The 24,462-nt window shown below is 36.8% G+C and overlaps 1 protein-coding gene across 19 annotated transcripts in view; it reads right to left on the reverse strand.

Moving 5' to 3' along the window:
* Positions 1 to 24,462, reverse strand: part of GPHN (gephyrin) — a 475,981-nt gene that overhangs the window by 282,314 nt on the left and 169,205 nt on the right. For all 19 annotated transcript variants that reach the window (XM_056133389.1, XM_056133387.1, XM_056133400.1 and 16 more), the window contains exon 3: positions 8,482 to 8,539. In XM_056133389.1, the coding sequence (XP_055989364.1) occupies positions 8,482 to 8,539 (58 nt within the window). The remainder of the gene's footprint in view (positions 1 to 8,481; positions 8,540 to 24,462) is intronic.

Genomic DNA, 24,462 nt, shown 5'->3' on the forward strand with positions numbered 1-24,462 from the left:
CAAATAGGGCACGAATAAAGCATATTATGTAATTCATTGAATTCTGCCTACAAATATCTTTAATTAAAAATATCTGGAAATAGTTTTATTCCCAGACTTTAGTCCTATTTGGAATTAAAAAGGTCTAATTTTCAGTAAGTTTTATAGTAATAGCTGTCTCTGTGATTTAATTTTCCATCAGAGTATCAGTGGTAAAAATATTTAAGTTTTACCATATAATTTATGTCTAGTAGAATAATTAATTTTAGTAAGGTTAAAGAAAGTATAGTATTCTAATGCAATTTTAGCCAAGAATTCCAAGTAAAGATATTATGTAATAATTAGCAGGAAAAACAATAGAACATTCTATAAGTAGCAAAAAAAATAGCAGAGACAAGTAGGCTTAAACAATCTTTTCAAAAAGGGCCAGGAACTATTCTCTTTGCCATATTAGAATGTTCTGATGTTGAGAGGAAAATTACCTACCTCCTCATTATACAATGCTAATGCTAAGCTCTGATTTTTAAAGAGAGAGACTAAATGATCAGAAATACAGTGGAAAGAAAACTTGCAACAATTTATTTCTTATACTAAAAATACATTTTGTTTCTTGTCAACTGAATGCTTTAAATCTGAGACTATAAAGGGGCTCTCAGTGAAATGAATGGCAGCACAAAGTTTAAGACAGATAAATTATTTGGTTGGGATGGCAAAATAGGACCTCTAAGTGCCCTACACACTACCTATATTCACAAACACCCCTTATTCCCTTCAAATAGGATTTCCTTTTTTTGAATTTATATGGTCAAGGATTAGCAATAATTTCTATGAAATTTTTCAAATTAATATCTGAGTTCATGTCTATTCTTCACTTTTCAAGCCCATTTCAATTACATCAGTTATCAATTACTAAGTTATACCATGTACCAGGAACCATGCTAAGTATTTCATACTTACAACAATAGTATGTATATAATCCAACAAAAGTAGGTTTTCATTTCCCCTATTTTTAAGAAAAATATGATCAAGGGACACACAGAGTCATAATCCAATTATGCCGCAGACACTCTTTAAAATCTCTATGATGTACTACACTAACATTACTGTTAATACTGGTAAAAATCCTGTCTTTTTCAATTTTCATCTGAATTAATATAAAGCATCCTAAATCTATTGTTTTTCATGAATGAGTATATAGACGGACAATATGTCCTCATCTAGTTCTATTACAGTTCAATTCCTTAACTGAATTGGAGTGATCAATTTTACTTCATTTCTGCCCTTAAAAATGCAAGATACTTTTTGATAGGTCATCTATCACAGTTTTTCACACATAAAATTAATTGATAAAAATAGTTGCTGTGGGGCTGGAACAACAGCACAGCAGTAGGGCGTTTGCCTTGCGCACAGCCAGCCTGGCAGAGCCGGGTTCGATTCCTCTGCCCTTCTCGGAGAGCCAGGCAAGCTCCCCATGACGTATTATATGCCAAACACAGTAACAACTAGTCTCACAATGGAGACGTTACTGGGCCCACTCGAGCAAATCGATGAACAATGGGAGGACAGTGACAGTGATGGTTAAGAAAATAAAAGAGAAATAAAACTGATTAAGTAACTTTTACCAAAAATTTGTAATAAATGAAACAAAGTCAACTAACACATTAGGACAAAAATTTCAATGTCTGAAATTCATATATAAATAGGTTTATTAAGATCAAAAATTGTAAATTCAACTAAAATAGAACAATGCAGCAGAACATAGTAATATTAAACTCAGACAAGTCAGTACAAAGAGTATAAATTGATATAGAGAAAGCAGAAGGAATGAATAAAGATAATAGCACAAAACTATACATGAGAAGTCCTCAAACATATAATCTAATTAGATTCTAGAAAAAATATATACTGAATGTAAGTAGTTGTGGAAAAAAAATTAAATTTCCCACTTAGGTTACCAATTACCTCATAATTCTGCAAAAACTCACAACAAAACACACAGAAAGTAAACATATCTAACAAGAAGGAACATAACAAAAGTAACATAAAGAGTAACTTAAATAGAACATAGCTAACATAACACAACATAGTGGTTTGTATAATTCTTCAAACTATACTGAATTTGATTTGGCAGTACTAATGACAATTAATTCATGAGAGATAATCATCTAATTTTCAGTTTTGTATTGTCTTCCTCTGATTGTAGTATCAATAACACTTGATAGAAGGAAAATAAAATGGGAAATGATTCTTTCTCTTAAATACTGAGTAAGTGGGGCTGGGGGTGGGGCATGGTATTCCCAGTAGTGCTTGAGGGTCCAGTGCCTTTGGTATTGGTGGTCAGCCCAATAGTATTCAGAATAACCAGGGATACACCCACTATGCTCACATGATCCTAGATAGTGAACAAAGGGTTACACATAGGTAAGGCATGTACTCTCACATTTGAGTCACGTCCCTGACTGTCAATTTTATTGAATTTTTTAGAGTCAGATTTTTACCTTATTGATTTTTCCAATTGTTTCTTATTTTAAATTTCACTGGTTACAAAAATTTAATTATTTTCCCACTGTTTTCTTGCTTTGAGTATATCTGACTTTGTATCTTTTGCTGAGTCCAAACATTAAGTCCATCCAATGAATTTGATTTTAGATTTCTTATTTTTCAGCTCTAGATCTATTTGACTCTTCTAAAGTAGATTCTCATTTTTTTGTTGATACTGCCTTTCTTGAGTTTCCTTCCCAGCCCCAAGCAGAGCTCTGGCAGCCGAAGACCTCCAGAACTAGCCACAACCATGCTGAGACCACTCTCCACACGCATGAAGGTACCAGCAGAGGAACAAAGGCATGCGGGTCCTGGGGCTGAGATCTCCAAGCCTCTTGGATCGGGGCTGAGCATCCTCCACCCAGATCCTCCATCTTCCAGTAGGCACGGGTCACACCCACCACCTGCCCCCTCCCCCCACCTCCCCACCCCCGCGCCGTGTAATCCCATCAATGGCCAAGACCCAGAGACTATAAAACCCAGCTCCCGAAAGAGAACAGTGCAGAGTATCCTGCCCCCGCACCTGACTGTCCTCGCCGGGGCCCCTTGGAGGGAGGGGGGCGGGTTGAGCTATGCTCCCCGCCCTGAGCAGAGCCCCGGCAGCCAAAGACCTCCAGAACCAGCCACAACCTTGCTGAGACCACTAAGCAACCACATTTTTCTTATACCTCTAAATGTGATTTTAAAAAGTATAAGAAAAGATAATCTACTATGTCTATTTGTTCTGCTTTTCTTCTGTCCTTTCTGCTAGTATTTACTTTTTTAAAAGAAAATGTATATACCATTCTTTCAAAGTAGATTTTCTATAACAAGTCCTTTTTTGTTTTTTGCTTGTTTATTTGGATATGCCTTTAGTTCCCATTCATTACTGAAGGGTATTTCACTTACAGAGTTTGCTGCTGTTCTTTCAGCATTTAAAAATGTTGTACCACTGTTTTCTTCTTTCACCAGAAATATTTATTTTATATTGGTGATAGGAGTTTTCAGTTTTCTAATTTCCATTTGATTTTCACTTGGTTTCATTAAGTGATTTTTTTTGTGGCAGAGAATCTTTGTTTTCTTAATTTGTTAAAGACAATTAAGAATAGCATGTTGAAAATTTCTATGAAAGCTGCTTTAAAATCCTTGTCAGATAATCTCAACATCTGATTTAATTTCATCTTATTGGTGACATCTTATTCTTATTATTCAGTTTGTGATCTTCTTCACTGTTGGGCTACAGAGTGAGTTCTGACTATATCCTGCATATACTGAATTATATGAGATGCTGAATTCTTTTTAAATTTTTGAGATGTTTCGTGACTGAGGGTTATGATGCACACACACATATTTAGATTCTTGTTGCGTTCATTTGGTACCACTCTATCAAAAATGAATCACTGATTTTTTTCACTTCAATAAATGAGCATTATACAAGCTTAACTTTCCTCTGTTGAAAACTTTCTGGCAAAAGTGGGACAAATTCCTTGCTTTATTCCATAGTGTGGTGATATTCATTTCCTTGAATCTGGTTAGAGGCCGAGCAGGGATGTAGAGTTTACTCTTACTGAGATGTTATATCAACTATCCCCACTTCATTCAATACTACTGAAGCAGACTATGATGGAAGCTCATCATCCCTAGTAGAACTATTAATATAAGAAAGAGAGTAAAACAGAGTAATGACTAGCCCCATTTTATATAATCCTCTTTAGTTTCAATGCTTTGAGTAATGATGGAGACAACAACTCACTGAACTATTAATGTTCTGCTATAGAAATCTAAGCGTAGTTTGTGTCTTCTAGGGTGGTAATGAATGATCAATTCACTGCATGGTCCACTCGAGTGGACTTAAGATACTCCAGCTCTGCCATGTGAGATATTGAAAAGTATATAACTGTGTAATTTCACTACCACCAAACGAGGAATTAAGAGTTCTGTCACCTGCTTCTGTGGGTGAAATGAATGATCATTTGGCTCTGCTGAAATTATGGGAGAGATGAGTAATCTTCCCACTGATGTCACCTCAAGTTGGCTGAGTGATTATCAAAGCTTTTAGACCTGTTAGTCTTCCCTTGTGAATTCTCTAACTAAATGCAACAGACTTGTCTGGGTGCCTTTTAATCTCTGACTGTTGGTGTGATTCCAGGTTGGAGGTTTTAGTGTCCTTCCAGATCAAATTATGTTGGGAACTAAATATATAGATAGATAAAGGAGACAGGCAGGATGGACAGTTTATGGGACCTTTCAATCAAGAACACTGGTGCTAGAGGTTGAATGCAGCCCTAGTGGGGGTACCGGAACTGTTCTATCTCTGCTTCCTTTGTTGGAAGATTTGCTCCATAAGAAAGCCCATTATAAAGATGTTTGTCACAATAGACCCTTGATGTTTAAAAGTCTAGCCTGCATAGATTAAGGTAGTTGGCATTTGCCCAAAGTATGTCATTCTCCTGAAGATTACTGACTCTAAGCAATAAATATTGTACATGGAGAACAACCAGGGCTCTCAGTCTATGAAGCTGTTGGTCCCCTGACCTGATGATTTTTCTCTCTTTTATTAATCCTCCTTGCATCCCTGCATCAGGCCTGTTCACCCAGGATGGTCCTCGGCAAAATACAATACAAAAGAGAAACTCAGGTAATTCATTGCCAGAGGTCCTGAGGCATTCAGATACCTTCTTCCTACTTTTCACAGTCTTTCTGTGCTTGTTCTGTAATGTCCAGGGAATTTTAGTTGTAAGAATAATGATTTGAGAATATAGTTATTATTTTATTCTAGTAAAATAATATATTTATCTTTTATTTTTAGAGCCTTCCTATTTCCCAGGCAATAATTTTGGTGCACTGTTATTTTTTTTATAACTTTTTTGTTTTTCAAAAGAGAAGGACGAGAGGTGTGTGTGTGTGTGTGTGTGTGTGTGTGTGTGTGTGTGTGTATGTGTGTGTGTGTGTGTGTGTCTGTGAGAGAGAGAGAAACAGAGAGAGAGAGAGGAAATGAGAGGAGATTTTACAGAAATTCCTTAGCATAGCCTCAACTAAGTCTTGCTTAATGACAAATACCAGCATCAATCAATAGAACATGTCTTTATTCTGAACTCCAGACTGATTTATTCAAAGACTTTGTGTATATTTTGTTATCTGAGGAAGACTTCAAATTCAATAGTCCAAACTTAATCCTCTTTTCCTCTAAATTTATTCCTTCTTTTGTATCATCTCTTTGGGTCAGCAACACAATTGGCTCAGTTTCTCAAACTAGAAGCCTAATATCATCTATTACTATTAGCACTGTCCTCCCGTTGTTCATTGATTTGCTCGAGTGCGCACCAGTAATGTTTCACAACAAATTGTGAGACTTGTTGTTACTGTTTTTGGCATATTGAATACTTCATGGGTAGCTTGCCAGGCTCTGCTGTGTGGGCGAGATACTCTCGATAGCTTGCCAGGCTCTCCAACAGGGGTGGAAGAATCAAACCCAGGTCTGCGGAGTGCAAGGCAAACACCCTACCCGCTGTGCTATCAAGTCCTAGTACTATTAATTCAACTTTAATAATATTTCTCAAATTTAATTTTTTTCTATATGTTCTACCTACCAAGTACTTCTGGGGAGTCACCTTCAAGCATTGAGTCAGTAGTAGTACCCACTGCCAGTTAGATAATCTGGTATCATGTTATCTCATATTATGTTTTCAACAATGCCTCTACCTCTATACAGAACTCCAATTTGCTAAATTTACTCTTGGAAAGACTGCTGATTATGTTTTCAAACGAGCATGTGCCCTTTCTTGCCTTTTTTTTGTATTTACACATTTTATATATAAGTGCTGCTTAATTACTTACATGTACATAGACACTAATTAGAGTTTACAGGACCTGCATTTATTGAGTGTATAAAATGAAGTAAAAAACTAATATTATATGAGTTTAACAACAGCAACTGATACTATATTTTTGGAATTACTGGACCTCAAACAATTTCAACAAGCTCACCCTTTATTAATTTCCATGTTCTTGTCTGAAAAATAAGGGAACCTGCTGATGATCCAGGTAAACTATATTTATGATGTAATATAAAGTTGGAATAAGTGCTTTGAGCCTAGAGGTTGTTTTTTTGTTTTTACAAAGTAACATCATGGGCTTGAGCAATAGTAGAGCAGGTAGGGCGTTTACCTTGCAAGTAGTCGACCTGGATTCGATTCCTCCATCCTCTTGGGGAGCCCGGCAAGCTACCAAGAGTATCCCACCTGCACGGCAGAGCCTAGCAAGCTCCCTGTGGCATATTCAATATGCCAAAAATAGTAACAACAAGTCTCAGAATGGAGATGTTACTGGTGCCCGCTCGAGCAAATTGATGAACAATGGGAGGACAGTTACACAGTGCTACCATTGTGGCATTGATTTCTGATGTTGACTATACAGAAACCTAGCATACTGAAAATAATATCTTATATAAATGATAAGTGAGGGGCTGGAGAGATAGTACAGCAGGTAACACACTTGTCTTCCATGCGGCCAACCCGGGTTTGATTACTGGCACCCAATATAATCCCCAAGCCCTGCAAAGAGTAGTTCCTGAGTGCAGTACCAGGAGGTCTGAGCTCTAAGCACTGCTGACTGTGCCCTTCCCACAAAAAAGCAAAAAAAGAAACAAGATAACATAGTTAACTTGAACATATTATAAAGAAATACAAAAATTATGTAATAAGATTTAATTCATTAAAACTGACTGTAAAAGTTTCTATCAAAGAAAGGTTAGAGAGATAGTATAGGGGAGAGGACACTAGTCTTACATGCGGCTGACCAGGTTCAATCCCTGATATCCCATACAGTACTTCAAGCAACCCCAAGAGAAATTCTTGATTGCAGAGCCAGAAGTTACACTTGAGCATTGCAGCATGTACATCTCCCGTCCAAATTTTTTTTATTAAATCAAGGTAAATAATTTGAGTTCTTTACATGTCCCTCGATTCGCTCGAGCGGGCCCAATAACGTCTCCATTGGAGACTTTGCTATTGCTGTGTTTGGCATATCGAATACGTCACGGGGAGCTTGCCAGGCTCTGCGGTGCGGGCGAGATACTCTCGGTAGCTTGCCGGGCTCTCCGAGAGGGGCGGAGGAATCGAACTCGGGTCGGCCATGTTGGCTGCGTGCAAGGCAAATGCCCTACCGCTGTGCTATTGCTCCAGCCCATGTCATTGTTAACAAATTAATTCAAAATGGCTTATCCTTAACTATTCTATTAAATTGTAAAAGTTGTTAATGGAGGGACCAGAGAGGTAGTACAAAAGGTAGGCCACTTGCCTTGCATAAAGCTTACTTGGGTTTGATCTCTGGAACCATATATGTTCACCTGAGCACAGTCAGGAGTGATCTCTGAGCACACTAAGTGTGGCCCAAAAACAACAAACAAAGTTATTTGTGGTCAGAGGACAAATTTAATTCTCATTAAATTGCAGACATCACTGGATAAGAACAATACTCTATATAATGTTACAAAACTATTATTTCACTGAATTTAGTAAAATTTTTAAGATAGAAGAATATAAAAATGATTTTCAAAGAATAAGGTCAATTTTTCATTTATTACATTGCAAGTTATACAATTTTCAAAAGAACAAGGAAATATTTACTAGGTCACTGGAAACTTATTATTTTCAGTTTCAAAAATATATAAAAAATCAAAATAAAATAAGATTGATTTATTATAAATATTAATGCTTATACACAAAATTTTGGGGGGATGTTTTACATGAGTTACTTCTGATTATTTCAATATTTCTATATACTGATAATAGAAATCCGGCATATTCTTATCTCTATATAAATCTGATATATATACATATATTTAATTCACATATGTGAAATTGAAGCTAACTTATATATTAATAAGTCTAAAGATTTGGCAGCATGAAGAAAAAGCAGCTTTTATTCCAATTTCATGCATGATATTAAACTGGTAGAGTGAAAAAAAATGTAATACTATACCTTGATTTCTTCTATTTCATCTGGTACTATCTTATACGCAGATATAGTCCCACCCAACCTGAAATTAGAAAAAGAAAATAATTACAAAATTGTCAATATTATATAAAAAAATGGACTACTGCCATTAGAAGCAGAAAACCATCAATATTTGCCCATAGACCCTCCAAATAGCTATGGAGGAAAAACCACTTTACTTATTTGTTTATTTGTCTGTTTGGTTTGGGGGCACATATAGTGATACTCAAGGGTTATTCCTGGCTCTGCACTCAGGAATTACTCCTGGTGGACTAATACAATCATCTTTCCTCCTGAATTCAGTTACAACTAGGATATATATCACGCAAGAACCAATAACAAACAGTGTTTGTTTTTTGTTTCCTTAGTTAACTTTATTCCTCACGCCCACCCACTGTGTAGTTAACTGCTGGGGATCATAGACACTGGGGGTCTAGAAAACACCATGACACATATGGCCAAAGGATCTGAGTATTCCCCAAACCCCTGCTCCTCTAAATTATAAGAAGGACAATAACGGAAAGAATTGACAAGGGAAGTAAAATGATGATGAAGGGAAGTAACCAGGGAAAGGGGGCTAGGGGTCTCAGGTACACCCGTAAAGTGGGAGAGTGGTATAAGTATATATCAAAACCACAGAGTCAACAACACTGAAAACATAAGATCCAAACTACAACCATCCAGTTTTAAAACGTTCCTGTCAAGGGAACAGGCTAGAGGCAGGAGGGTATATAGGAACACTGGATGGAGGACAGTTGAAACCAGTAGTAAAATTGGTGCCAGAACATGATGTCTAAAACTCAACTACCAATAACTCTGTAAATCACAGTTAATAAAATAAAAAATTTTAAATAACTCCATTTTAAAAACGAATGAGTTCACTCTAAAATTCACGTGAAATTTCAAAAGACATCACCACTTCCTAATTTTAGTTACCATAAAATTGCAGAATCAAAATAATGAAATACTGGCTAAAAAAAAAAAGAAAAAGCATATCTTAAAGAAATATATATTTTAGTTAACTGTTTATTTTCCTTTACATTTATATTATTGTGGCAACATATTTAAAATATTTCTATTTTATTTTTATTTCTATTTTAAATAGATAATTCAGCAATATTAAATGTTCACAATATGCAATGTTGGAATACCATCTATTTCCAAAACATATGCATCACCAACACAGAAACTATTTCCATTATATAATAACTTATCCCCAGCACTTGGTAACCCCATTACTTATCATTATAAATTTGACACTACAGAACCACATCTAGATGGAGCCATAAAAAATCTGACCTTTTCCTGTTTGACTGTTTTCAAACTCCATTAATGCTATCACAACTTGATTCCTTTTTATGGCTAAATAATATTACTCTGTATGCACATCACTTTTTGTTTATCCATTCATTCATTAATGAACAATTAAGAATACTACCATTTCTGGAACCAGCGTGATAGTGAGCAGGGTGCTTGCCTACCATGTGGCCGACCTGGGTTTGGTCCCCACACCTCCTTGCACATGGTCCCCGCCAGGAATGATCCCTGGGCACAGAACCAGGAATAAGCACTGAAAACTGCTGAACACAGTCCGAAAACAAAAACAAAATATTTTTATTTCTTCTTATTCTGTGGATAATATTACAACAAATACTGACATAAAATATCTTAGTCTCTTTTTTCAATTCTTCAGGAAGATAGACTTGTTTGCCAAAAAGTCTATGTTCAGTTTTGGAAGAATTGAAAGATTTTAATTCCACTTAAAGAGGGTCATCTTAAGGATAGAAAATTATTATGACTGGTTTTGATTACTGTTTCCATGATAACAAAGGAGGTAAGAGCATATTGGTGTTGTTGTTGTTTTGAGTACACCTAGTGGTGCTCAGGGATTACTCTTGACCCAGGTAGGGAAATGCCCATCCCACCATACTAAAGCTCTAGCATAGTAAGGAGTCTTTGCAAGAGCTAATTGAGTACTATACAATTTTGGAGAAATATATATCAAGTCTTCTGGCTATTTTATTTATTCATTTTTAATTTTTCCTGAGTGTTTGTTAAAAGGGTTCTTTTTCTGATTAATTTTTGCATATTCTAGATATTAAGCCCTGAATAGATACATAATTTTAAAATTCTATGCTCTTTTTTCTAGCATTTTAAATAAACAAAAGCATTTAATTTTGACTGGACATGATTGATCTATTTTTTTTTCTCATTGTTTCTCATTTTATTGGACTCAATTTCAAATGCTAGGACAGAAATATGTCTCTCTTCATTTGTTCAAGAATTATATATGTGCAGGTACACTGAAGACAAAGTTAACAAAACCCTCCATGACATTGAAGCTAATAGTATCTTCAAAGAGGTCACACCACTGGCCAAGCAAGTGAAAACAGACATGGACAAATGGGACTATCTTAAACTAAGAAGCTTCTGCACCTCAAAAGAAACAGTGACCAAAAATACAAAGTGTAAAGAATGGGAAAGGATATTCACCCAATACACATCTGACAAGGGGTTGATATCAAGGATATACAAAGTACTGGTTGGAATCCACAAGAAGAAACATCCAACCCCATCAAAAAATGGGGCAACAAAATGAACAGAAACTTTCTCAAAGAAGAAATCCAAATGGCAAAAAGGCACAGGAGAAAATGCTCTACATCATTAATCATTAGGGATATGCAGATTAAAACAACAACGAGGTATCATCTCACACCACAGAGACTGGCCCATATTCAAAAGAAAAAAAGCAACTGGTGTTGGCGCAGATGTGGCGAGAAAGGGACCCTCCTCCACTGCTGGTGGGAATGCCGACTGGTTCAGCCCTTTTGGAAAACAGTATGGATGATTCTCAAAAAATTAGAAACTGAGCTCCCATTTGACCCACCAATACCACTCCTGAGAATATATCCCAGAGAGGCAAAAAAGTATAGTCCAAGTGACATCTGCACTTGTTTGTTCATTGCAGCACTCTTTACAATAGCTAGAATCTGGAAAAGAACCTGAGTGCCTGAGAACAGATGACTGGTTAAAGAAACTTTGGTACATCTACACAATGTTGTACTATGTAGCTGTTAGAAAAGATGAAGTCATGAAATTTACATACAAGTGGTACTACATGGAAAGTATCATGCTAAATGAAATGAGTCAGAAAGAGAGGGACAGATAAAGAAAGATTGCATTCATCTGGGGAACATAAAGGACAAAATAGGAGACTAACACCCAAGAATAGCTGAGATCAGTACCAGGAGGTTTACTCCATGGCTTGGAGGCTGGTCGCATAGGCCAGGGGAAAAGGCAGCTCAGATAGAGAAGGGAGCACCAAATAAAGAGTGTTGGGAGGATCCTTCCAGGATGGGAGATGCATGCTGAAAGTAGACTATAGACCGAACATGATTGGCACTCAATGCCTCTTTTGCAAACCACAGCACCCAAAAGGAGAGAGAGAACAAAAGGGAATGCCCTGCCACAGAGGTAGGGTGGGATGGGGAGGATTGGGGGGTGAGAGGGATACTGGGATCAGTAGTGGTGGAGAATGGGAACTGACTGGAGGGATGGGTACTCAATCATTGTATAACTGAAGCACAAAAAATTGTAAGTGTACAACTGTACCTCATGTTATTTCACTAATATTTTTAAAAAATTATATATGTGCAAACATATGTAAGTTATTTAGTCATGAATTACAAAATAATTCATGTTTTGGTTTCAGGAATATGTTTCAGCACCAATCCCTTCACCAGTGTCCTCTACCTTCCAGCAATGTCTTCAGTTTTCTTCTAACCCTCCCTCTTCCCACCACCCAACCTGCCTCTATGACATGAACTTTATGAATTTTTGGTTCTATGGTTTACATTCCTGCTACTGATAGAATTTCGTGTTTAACACTTCATACCTTTCAGCACCCTCTCCTCCTCCAGAGTGACCACTTCTCTCCACCATCGGCATTGTGTTCTCTTTGCTATCACTGCTACCTTTCACTGAAGAGACATGCTCATGCTCATTTCTACTGCCTTTGGATATTTGTTATCTCCCAACTACATTTCTTCATATACTGTATATGAGGGAGATTATTTTCTTTCTGTTTCTCTCACTCTAACTTCACTCAGCATGATACTCTCTAGATCCATCCATATAGCAGCAAATTGCATGATTTCATCTTATATGAGAGTAATATTCCATTCTGTCTATGTGTCATAGTTTCTTTATCCAGTTATCTGTTCCTGGGCATTTGGATTGTTCAAGATTTTGGTTAATGTCAATAGCACTGCAATGAACACAGGTCTTTTCTGAAAAGATTTTCTTTGGGCCTTCAGGAAAGTACGTCAAGAAGTAGGACTTCTGGGTATTTGGGGAGTTCGATTTCTAGTATTTTGAGAAGTGTCCATAATATTTTCCTAAAGGCTGGATAATTCAACATTTCCAGAAATAATGGATGAAGTCCCCTTTTCTCCACATCCATACCAACACAAGTTGTTTTTGTTCTTTTATGTGTGCCAATCTACCAGTGTGTGATGATATTTTACTGTTTTGCTTCACATTCACCCGATGATAAGTGATACAGAACATTTTTAATACACACTTGGCAATTAGCATGTCTTCATAGAGGAAGTTTATGTTATCTTCCACCTCAGCCCTTTATATGAGGTTAGTTGTATTATTCTTATAATTATCTTTAAGTCCCACTTTGAGAAAGATCATTCTGTACCTGTCTTTTTCCTTCTGACTAAACCACTCAGCATGATATCCTATAATTTTATTTGGGTTGCTGAAAATTGCATGATTTTGTTATCTCTTATACCTGCATAGTATTCTATTATATGTATATACCACAACATTCACCTGTAATTGGGCATTTTGGTTGCTTCCATATCTTGGCTCTTGTACTAAATAAAAACATGTGTGCATATATCCTTTCCAACCTTTAAAGACAAGTTGCTCCTAATACTTTTCAGGTTCTTTCAGAAAATCAAAGAAATAGGAACTCTCCCAACAGTTTTCTGCTGAGATAAACATTATCTTAATACTAGAAGCAGACAGAGATGCCACTAAAAAAGAATACTATTAACTATATTCAGATAAATATAGATACAAGATCCTTAAAAAAATATTAGCAAATGAATAAAAAATACAGAAAAAAGTTTATAAACTATAATAAAGTAGGATTTATGAAAAATGCAAATAAGGTCTAAAATATATAAGTAAATCAATGTTATACACCTTACCTATACAAGGAAACTGAACACTATATGACCACATCAACATATGCTGAGAAAGAATTTGGTAAGACCCAATTCCCTTTCATCATTTAAAGAAATCTCAATAGAACGACAGAAAGCACTTTGCTCTATACAGTCAATAGAACGACAGAAAGCACTCTGCTCAATAGAGTCAAAGCCATTTCCCCCAAATACACAGATAACATCATACTCAACAGTGAAAATTTTAAAAGCTGTCCCTCTAAGATCAGGAACAAGACAAGGTTATCCATCATCACCACAGTTATTCCAATAATGCATTGTAAAGTTTTCGCCATAGCAATTAAGCAAGAAAGTGATACTAGCATCTAGATTGGACAAGAAAAAATCAAATTATTATTATTGACAGGTGGCATAATACTATTCTCAAAAAACCCTAAAGATTCCATAAAAATTCCAAGAAACAATAAACTTATATGGTAAGGTGGCAGGCTACAAAATCAACACATAGAAAACCATGGATTTTCTATGTGTAAACAATGGATAAATTTTTATAAAATTTAATTTGCAATTTTGCTCAAAAGATCAAATACCTAGGAATCATTTTAGCAAAAGATATGGCAAGTTTTATAAAAGCAAATTATGAATTAGTATTAGAAGAAATAAAAGAATAAAAAGATAAAGCACATTCCCTGTTCATGAACTAAAAGAACTAAGAGTGTGAAAATAATAGTCCTCCTCAAAGCAGTACACAGATTCAATGCAATCTCTATAAAATTACACATGGAATTTTTTTAAAGAACTGACCAAATGCCATTGAAATTGAAACAGGGAGTAATAAAGCCCTCAGATAGCCAAAGCGATCCAAGGAAAACAGGAGAGGAGGGATATCTTTCCCCAACTGCAAATTATACTATAGAGCTAGAGTAATAAAAATAGTATGGTAGAAAATAAAGACAGATTCTCACACCAACAGAATAAAGTTCATAACCCAGAGACATATCCACAGGTATATGGTCACCTAATCACAGCAAAAGGTACTGGGAAAACTGACCATCCATATGTAAAAAAAATTAAAGCCCCATATCATGCCATGCACAAAACTTCAATTTAAAATAGATTAAAGGCCTTAATATCAAACCTGAATCCATAAGTTATTTTGAGGAAAACATAGGAATTCTTCATGACACAGAATCTAGAGGCATCTTCAATTATTCAGTGCCATTTACCAAGAAAACAGAAGCAAAGATTAAAAAACAGAACTACATCAAATAAAGAAGCTCCTACACCAATAAACAGAATAAAAAGATAGCCCACAGAGCAGAAGAAAATAGTCTTATCTTACCACATATCTGACAAAGGCTTAATAGCATAAGTTTGTGTACATATATCACTTGTATCACTTGTCATCCTGTTGATCTTCGACTTGCTTGAGTGGGCGCCAGTAACGTCTCCATTTCCCCGTCGCATGCTAGTGCAGCCCAATGGCATCTGCTCGTTCCAGGAACATGAAGAGCCTCAAACCATTTGTTCAGGGTTTTGACAAAGAAGTCTGACTATCTTGTATGTGGCCATGCGTCCTTTTGACATCCCATAGAATCCAATTGGTAACAGCTCTAGTCCAGCGGCCTTCTCTAAATCGCATTACATGTCCGGCCCATCTGATTTTCGATGCCTTGGTAAACAAGACAGAGTCCCTGATCTTTGATCGTCGACAGATTTCGGAACTCTGGATTCCTTCTCTTACTTGAGCGAAGTATGATACTCCAAGCATAGCTCTTTCAATTCCTCTCTGGGTAATCTGAATAGCACTTTCGTAGGGCCCAGGTATGTTAGTGCAGGAAGAACAGTGGAATTGAAGAGATGTGCCCGGAGCCAGAGGTTCTTCGTCCTCTTAATAACTACTTCGATGCTCTTGAAGGCGTTCCACACCGCTCTCTTCCTCCTGCGTAGTTCTGGCGTCAAGTCATTCTTCATGTTGAGTTCTCACCCAGGTACACATAGCTGCTGCATTCGGAAATGTTTGTTCCGTTGAGAGCAAATAGAACATCAGGGACTAGTTCATTTTTCATGAACATTGTCTTGGGCTGGAGCGATAGCACAGCGGGTAGGGCGTCTGCCTTGCACGCAGCCAACATGGCCGACCCGAGTTCGATTCCTCCGCCCCTCTCGGAGAGCCCGGCAAGCTACCGAGAGTATTCGACATGCCAGACACAGTAACAACAAAGTCTCCAATGGAGACGTTACTGGGCCCGCTCGAGCAAATCGATGATCAACGGGAGGGCCTTTACTTTATTGTCTTGGTGAGATTCAGCTGCAGTCTGACCTTTCCACTCTCACAGTAGAAGTTGACCAGCATTTGTGCCTCTTAGCTAATGTTTGGTGTTATTAAAACGATGTCATCACTGATTCGGAGGTAATGTAGTTGCAAATCATCTATCTTCACTCCCATTTCTTCCCATTCCTGTTGTCGCATGACGTTCTCAAGGGTGGCATTAAAGAGTTTCAGTGAAATGGTATCTCCCTGCCGAACCCATCTCTTTACGTTGATGATCACTTCTTGTAGAATGGTGAGACTCTGGTGGTGAATCTGTAATACAGCTCACGGAGGATCCTGATGTACTGAGTTTGAAAACCCTGTTTGGCTAGGACTTTGATGACTGCTTCAGTCTCAATAGAATCAAAGGCCTTCTTTAAATCGATGAATGTTAGAGTAACATCTTGAACATATATAGTTTATATATATATGTATATATATATATGTGTGTGTACATATGTAGCTTATATATATATTTATATGGGCTGCCTGTATTTTTCTAGATTTTTTTGTTCCACTTTATAATTACAAAAATTGTTTAAGGTATGTCCATTTTTATCTACCTACTGATAACTTGCTTTATTTCATCCTGTGAATTTAATTATATATTCACCTATGAATTATTATTATGTTTTATTTTGTCCTGAAAGTTTTTTGTTGTTGTTTGGTTTGGGGGCCACATCTGGAAATGCTCAGGTTAGTTCTGGCTCTCCACTCAGGAATTCTTCCTGGCAATGCTTGGGGAACCATATGGAATACGGGGTATGGAACCAGGGTCAGCCACCTGGAGTGCCAATGTCTTACCTACTGTACTATTACACTGGCCCTAGTAACAAAATATTTTAAATTTTATTGCAGTAATTTTTAAAAAGTGTACATATTTATTTTGTATTAATAATCAACAAAAATTAAACTGAGAATCTAATTGGCAATCACACATACCACAAATTAAATCCAGTTTTTCTATAACATGTGAAAAACATACATTTTTTAATGAATGCATTATAATTCAACAAATAAATTTTGAGAATATATTCATATGGCTGGAGTGCTAGCACAGTGGGTAGGGCATTTGCCTTGCACACAGCTGACCCGAGTGTTTGCCACTTAAACACTCCATCCCTCTCGAAGAGCCCAGCAAGCTACTGAAAGTATCCCACCCACATGGCAGAGCCTGGCAAGCTCCCCGTGGCATATTCGATATGCCAAAAAAACAGTAACAACAAGTCTCAAAATGGAGACGTTACTGGTGCCGCTCGAGCAAATTGATGAACAACGGAAGGACAGTGCTACAGTGCTACTCATATGGTAAAATTTTAAAAATATATCACTATAATAGTAGAGTGAAATACTGTAGAGACAGTATAGGGGTTAAAATGTATGCCTGGGATGCAGCTAACCCAGGGTCAAATTCCTAGCACCGCATATAGTCCCCAAGCACTGCCAAGTGTGATTCCCAAGGACAGAACCAGGAGAGAGAGAGACTCAGCACCATTGGGTACGGCTCAAACCCCTTCATCCCACTTTAAAACAATTTTTTTAAAGAACACCATCTTTTAGTTCACAAGAGTTGTGAACACCTAACAAAATGTATATAGGTGTTTGCCATTTAAACACAAATACTCATACTGAGTATATATCAAGCTCTGTAAGATCTCCACAAGTATCTTCTAAGTTAATGCAAGTTTAACATTCAAATTCAAAAATATGTTAAACAAATGTTTTTTTTTAGCAGCTACTACTATGTAAACAGACAAAATGTTGGAACTAAGAAAGACAATCTTTCCTATCACACTACATACACTCATAATATATATTTTATAATATATAAAGTCATAATATATGGAAGATATTAATCAAATACTATAAAAATTGATGAATTATAATTGTTAAAAGTAGGTAGAGATAAGCTCTATGTTGTACACTATACTTTTGCTCATTGACCAGTCAAAATATTTTTTTCAGTACCACAGTAGGCTTATTTTAAAACTATTCTTTTCATTTCAGAAACTATCATCAGCCTGTACTTAAATTATTACCTTTCTAATTGTGACTCACACTTAAAATATAAGAATGAAAGGCATATTAATATTTTATACTGAAGTATTGGTTAATAATATTCATGTATAATAAAGACTAGTTTTAAAATATTCATTAAAATACATCATTAAATAATTATAGCTACACAGAAGTAAAATATCATAGAACCATAAACTATAAAGAAAGAAGTCTTAAGAGATTGTCCAAAAACAGTTGTTTTAAACATTCTACAAGTTCTTTTACTCAAAGAACAAAAAAACCATGACAATTTTGCTAATTATATGAGTGCATTCTAAATAGCTTCTTTGGAAAATGTCTAATATTTATGAGGCACTTGCTTACTTCTGTAATGTTTCAATGACTGAGACCGACTTGGGTAGTTTCCTAGGTCAGAACAATGACAGGACTTTAGATCAACAGAAAACTTAATTTAAAATTCATGTTACGTACTTTTTGGACTGGAGCAATAGCACAGCGATAGGATGTTTGCCTTTTGAGCAGCCAGACCTGCCAAGCTGGGTCCGATTCCTCTGTCCCTCTCAGAGAGCCCAGCAAGCTACAGAGAGTATCTTGCCCGCAGGGCAAAACTTAGCAAGCTACCCATGACGTATTCGATATGCCAAACACAGTAACAAGTCGTCTCACAATGGAGACGTTACTGAGCTCGCTAGAGCAAATCGATGAACAACAGGAGGACAGTGTGTTTGTGTTTGTACTTATTATCTAAAATATTAATAGTAAGCAAAACTAATCATTAATGATAAACTAGTAACTATATATAACTTCTATTAGGAAATCCCACTAAAATTTAAAAGGTATTTTTCTTGCACACAACTCTCCCTGATATTCTAATCATCTACTCATGTCATTACCAAGCATACAGAAATATATGCATATACAATTAGACAAAGCAAATCTAAATCAAGAGAAAAAAACAGTAAATGAAGCTGTTGTGAATATATGAGCTACTAGTGAAAGGAAAAACAAACTGTTAAAAAATATGCTGCTTTATAGCCATATGTTTTAAAATCAAGAATATTTATTTCTGATTAGCCCACCAAGCTACCGAGAATATCTGGCCCGTACGGCAAAGCCTGGCAAGCTACCCGTGATGTATTTGATATACCAAAAACAGTAATAAGTCTCACAATTTGTTGTGAGATGTTACTGCTGCCCACTCGAGCAAATCGATGAACAATGGATGACAGTGCTATAGTGCTATTGTATACTTATTATGTTATTAAGGTGTTATGACATTAAAATACCTAATATCTGAGAACACAAATAAAATATTAACTGTCATTAAAATGCTATCAGTTTTACCTCATAAAGCTTTGGTAGAAATGTTAAATGATGCAATTGCTTTGGAAAACTGTGAAAGATTCTCAAAATGTTTAACAGAACTACCATGTGATTCAGCAATTCTATTTCTTTGTTTTTACTCAAGAGAAACAGAAACATATGCCCAAAATAAACAGAAAAGCATTACTGATAATGATCAAAAGATGGAAACAACCAAATACTCATTAACTAATTAGATGCCTAAATCAAATGCAACATATTCATATAATAGAATATATCCAGAAATAAAAAGAAAATATGTACTAATATATATTACAATATTGCTGTTCCTTAAAACATTCTAAGAGAAAAAAAATCTCACACATACAAACAAAATTTGTGTTGTATCATTTCATTCATATAGTCTAGAATAGGATAATCATTATATTTGTTTGGGTAGGGGCCTCTGTTGGTGCTCAAGTACTACTTCTGGGTCTGAGCTATAGATAATGCCTACCAGTGCTTGGAGGACCAAATGTGACACTGGGGACTGAACATTATTCAGCATCATGCAAAGTAAGTGCCTTACCTGCTTAACTCTCCAGATCCAGGAAAAATGATAAAAACCAAGAGGCAGAACTATGGCCGCCTCAATAGGTGCTGAGTGGACACTGAGAAAATTGCTATTACAAAAAGGCTATTGAGGGGCTGGAGAGATAGCACAGCGGGTAGGGCGTTTGCCTTGCACACAGCTGACATGGGTTCGATTCTCAGCATCCCATATGGTCCCCTGAGCACCGCCAGGAGTAACTCCTGAGTGCAGAGCCAGGAGTAACCCCTGTGCATCACCGGGTGTGACCCAAAAAAGCAATAAATAAATAAATAGATAAAATAAAATAAATTTTTTTTTAAAAAAAGACCATTGAGTTTGGTAAATATACTAAAAGCAAGTGAATTAGATGTTTAAATGGATCAATTTCATGATATTAATCTTTTAATAACATTTAAAAATAATCTTACTCACGTTTCCCTCATTCATCCAGGTACTTGCCCAGCGGCAGGGCCCCCTTCCGGATGCCGTGGCCGATAATGTGGCCCCAAGTTATTCTCCCCCTACATATCCCATAGGAACCATAAGTTACCCTCTTAGATGGAACTTTCACTACGTTAGTTTAATCAGCAGAAACACATTAGCCGATAATTCATTAAGCCCATCTCAATTCATTCTGCATCTCAAGCAGAATAGTAACAGTGAGTTTGAAGTTCTAAACCACACAGGTCACAATGGTAAAACAATGCAGAAGCCCTCCAAGCTTACTTATTGACGAGGATAGCCCAGAAGACACCAACAGCAATGAAATGCTAGACAACCTCTCTGAGAAGGAATTTAGAAGGGAGCTACTGAGGATTCTTAAGGAGCTAAAAGAAACAATGGAAAGCAATGCCAAGAAGATTTGAAGGTAGAAATGAGCAAAATGCAAACAAAATTAGAAACGGAAATGTTAGACCTGAAAAACCTGGTAGGTGAATTGAAAAACTCAGTGGAAAGCCTTAACAGAAGAGTAACAGCTGCTGAGGACAGAATCAGTGAGCTCGAAGATGAAGTCCAGAGACTCTCCAGAAAAGAGCAGAAAATGGAAAAGAGACTCACAATTCGGGAACAGATGGCAAGAGAAGATTGTAATGAAGCCAAGAGGAGTAACATAAGAATTATTGGAGTCCCACAGGGACAGGAAAAAAACCCTGATGAAGAAGAAACTGTCAAAGACATTATTGCTACGTTTCCAGAGCTGAAGAAAACATGTGCCCACATTCAGGAGGCCTGAAGGGTACCAGCTAGAAGAAACCCAAATGAAAATACCCCAGGACACATCCTGATCAAAATGACCAAAACCTGAGATAGAGACAAAAATCTGAAAGCAGCAAGATCAAAGAAAGAAATTTTCTATAAAGGAGCATCCTTAAGATTCACAGCTGATTTGTCTGATGAAACCCTCATGGCCCGAAAACAGTGGTGGAATATAGTGAAAAAAATGCAATGAAATGAATGCCTCACCAAAAATAATTTACCCAGTGAGACTCTCACTCATAACCGAAGGAACAATACACAGTTTCACAGACAAACAACAGCTCAGGAACTTCATAATCTCAAAACCATAGATACAACAACAATTAAATGGACTACTTTAAGACAAGATAGGCCCCTCAAATACACCAAATTTCAAAAGAAAAATGGGAAACAACCCGTAACAATAATCTCTCTCGATGTCAATGGGCTAAACGTACCAATTAAAAGACACAGAGGGGCAGGATGGATTAGACAATTGAACCAAACATTCTGCTGCCTGAAAGAGACACATCTCAATAGTCAAAGCAAACTCAGGCTCAGAGTCAAAGACTAGAAAACAATACTACAGGCAAACGGCTCCCACAAAAAAGCTGGGGTAGCCATCCTAGTATCAGATCATTAAAACAACTATTCATAGACTTGGAGAAAGACATTGATAGCAACATAATACTAGTGAGAGACTTCAACACTGCTTTATCACCTCTTGATAGATCAACCAGACTCAAGCTTAGCAAGGACATACTTCATCTGAGGGAAACAATGGAAGAAAGGGACTTAGTAGATATATACAGGACACTTCATCCACAAAAAGCTGAATACACATTCTTCTCAAGCGTACATGGAACATTCTCCAAGATAGACCACATGCTGAGCCACAAAACAAACCTCGATAAAATTAAGAGGATAGAGACTGTATCAACAATCTTCTCAGACCATAATGCACTGAAATTAGAAGTAAATCACACACACAAACAGAAAACTAAATCAATCAGCTGGAAATTAAACAGTTCGCTTTTGGACAACGAGTGGCTTAGAAAGAAAATCAAAAGATTCCTGGAAATGAATGAAAATGAGGACACAAATTACCAAAAGTTATGGGACACAGCAAAAGCTGTGTAAAGAGGAAAGTTTATAGCTCTACAAGCATTCCTCAGGAAGGAGGAGCAAGCCTACATAAGTAACCTAACCTCACAACTTAAGACCGTGGAGAATGACCAACAAACGAACCAATCCGAACAGGAGGAAGGAAATAATAAAACTCAGAGCAGTGATTAACGAGATGGAAACCCAAAAAATAATCTGAAAAATCAATGAAACCAAAGCTGGTTCTTTGAGAAAATAAAGATCAATAAGCCTCTAGCAAAACTCACAAAGAAAGGGAGAAAGAAAACCCTAATAAACTGAATCAGAAATGAAAAGGGGATCATTACAACAGAAACTACAGAAATTAAAAGTATCCTCAGGGAGTACTTTGAGAAGCTTTATGCCACGGAACACGAAAACGTTGAGGAAATGGATAAATTCCTAGATTCCTATAGCCTCCCAAGCTTGAACCAAGAAGACCTGGAATACCTGAACAAACCTATCACCATTAAGCAAAATAAAACGGTAATAAAAAGTGTCCCCAAGCACAAAAGTCCTGGCCCGGATGGATTCACTAGTGAATTCTTCCAAATCTTTAAAGAGGACTTACTGCCAATCCTCTTTAAAGCTTTTCCACGAAATTGAAATATCAAAAACACTTCTGAACAGTTACTATGAAGCAAATATCACCCTGATACCAAAAGCAGACAGAGAAACCACAAAGAAAGAGAATTACAGGCCGATATCCTTAATGAACACAGACGCAAAGATCCTCAACAAACTATTAGCAAATAGAATCCAACAACTCATCAAAAACATCATACACCATGACCAAGTGGGATTCATCCCGGGGATGCAAGGATGGTTTAACATTCGGAAATCAATCAACATAATCCATCATATCAACAAAAGAAAAAACTAAAAAACATATAATCGTATTGAAAGATGCAGAGAAAGCATTTGACAAGATCCAGCACCCACTTATGGTGAAAACCCTCACCAAAATGGGTATAGAGGGGACTTTCCTCAATATAGTTAAAGCTATCTACCACATGCCTACAGCAAGCATCATCCTCAATGGGGAAAAAGTGAGAGCCTTCCCTCTAAGATCAGGGACAAGACAAGGATACAATAGCGGTTAGGCAAGAAAAAGATATTAAGGGCATTCCACTAGGAAAGGATGAAATCAAGCTCTCACTATTCGCAGATAATATGATACTATACTTAGAGAACCTTAAAACCTCTACCAAGGAACTCCGAGAAACAATAGACTTGTATAGTAAAGTTGTAGGCTATAAAATTGATACTCAAAAGTCCATGGCTTTCCTATATTCAAATAGTGAGAGAGAAGAAAGTGACATGAAAAACAATCCCCTTCACAATTGTTACCCAAAAAATCAAGTATCTAGGAATCAGCTTAACTAAGGAAGTAAAGGACCTGTACAAAGAAACTACAAAACGCTACTTCAGGAAATAAAAGAGGACACGAGAAAATGGAAAGATATCCCCTGATCATGGATCAGGAAACTTAACATTGTAAAAATGGCAATACTTCCCACAGCATTGTACAAATTCAGTGTGATCCCTATAACAATACCCATGACATTCTTTAAAGAAATAGAGCAAACACTCCTGAAATTCATATGGAACAATAATCCCCCACGAATAGCTAAAGCAATTCTTGGGAAAAAGAAAATGGGAGGAATCAACCTCCCTAACTTCAAACTCTACTACAAAGCAGTAATAATTAAAACAGCATTGTACTGGAACAAAGGCAGAGCTGCAGACCAATGGAACAGGGTTGAATATACTGACATATTCCCCCAAATATATGATCATCTAATCTTTCACAAGGGAGCAAGAAATGTGAAATGGAGCAAAAAAAGTCACTATAAGGGAAAAGGGAGCTCAGATAGAGAAAGGAGCACCAAATAAAGAGTGTTGGGAGAACCTCCCAGGATAGGAGATGCGTGCTGAAAGTAGACTCTAGACCAAACATGACTGCCACTCAATGCCTCTTTTACAAACCACAACACCCAAAAGGAGAGAGATTCACAAGGGAATACCCTGCCACAGAGGCAGGATCGGATAGGGGAATGGAGGCGAGGAGGGATACTGGGACCCGTGGTTGTGGAAAATGGACACTGGTGGAGGGATAGGTGTTTGATCATTGTACAATTGAAACCCAAGCACAAAAA

Source organism: Sorex fumeus, unplaced genomic scaffold, assembly GCF_029834395.1.
Source record: "Sorex fumeus unplaced genomic scaffold, SorFum_2.1 ptg000098l, whole genome shotgun sequence".
Taxonomy (NCBI): Eukaryota; Metazoa; Chordata; class Mammalia; order Eulipotyphla; family Soricidae; genus Sorex; species Sorex fumeus.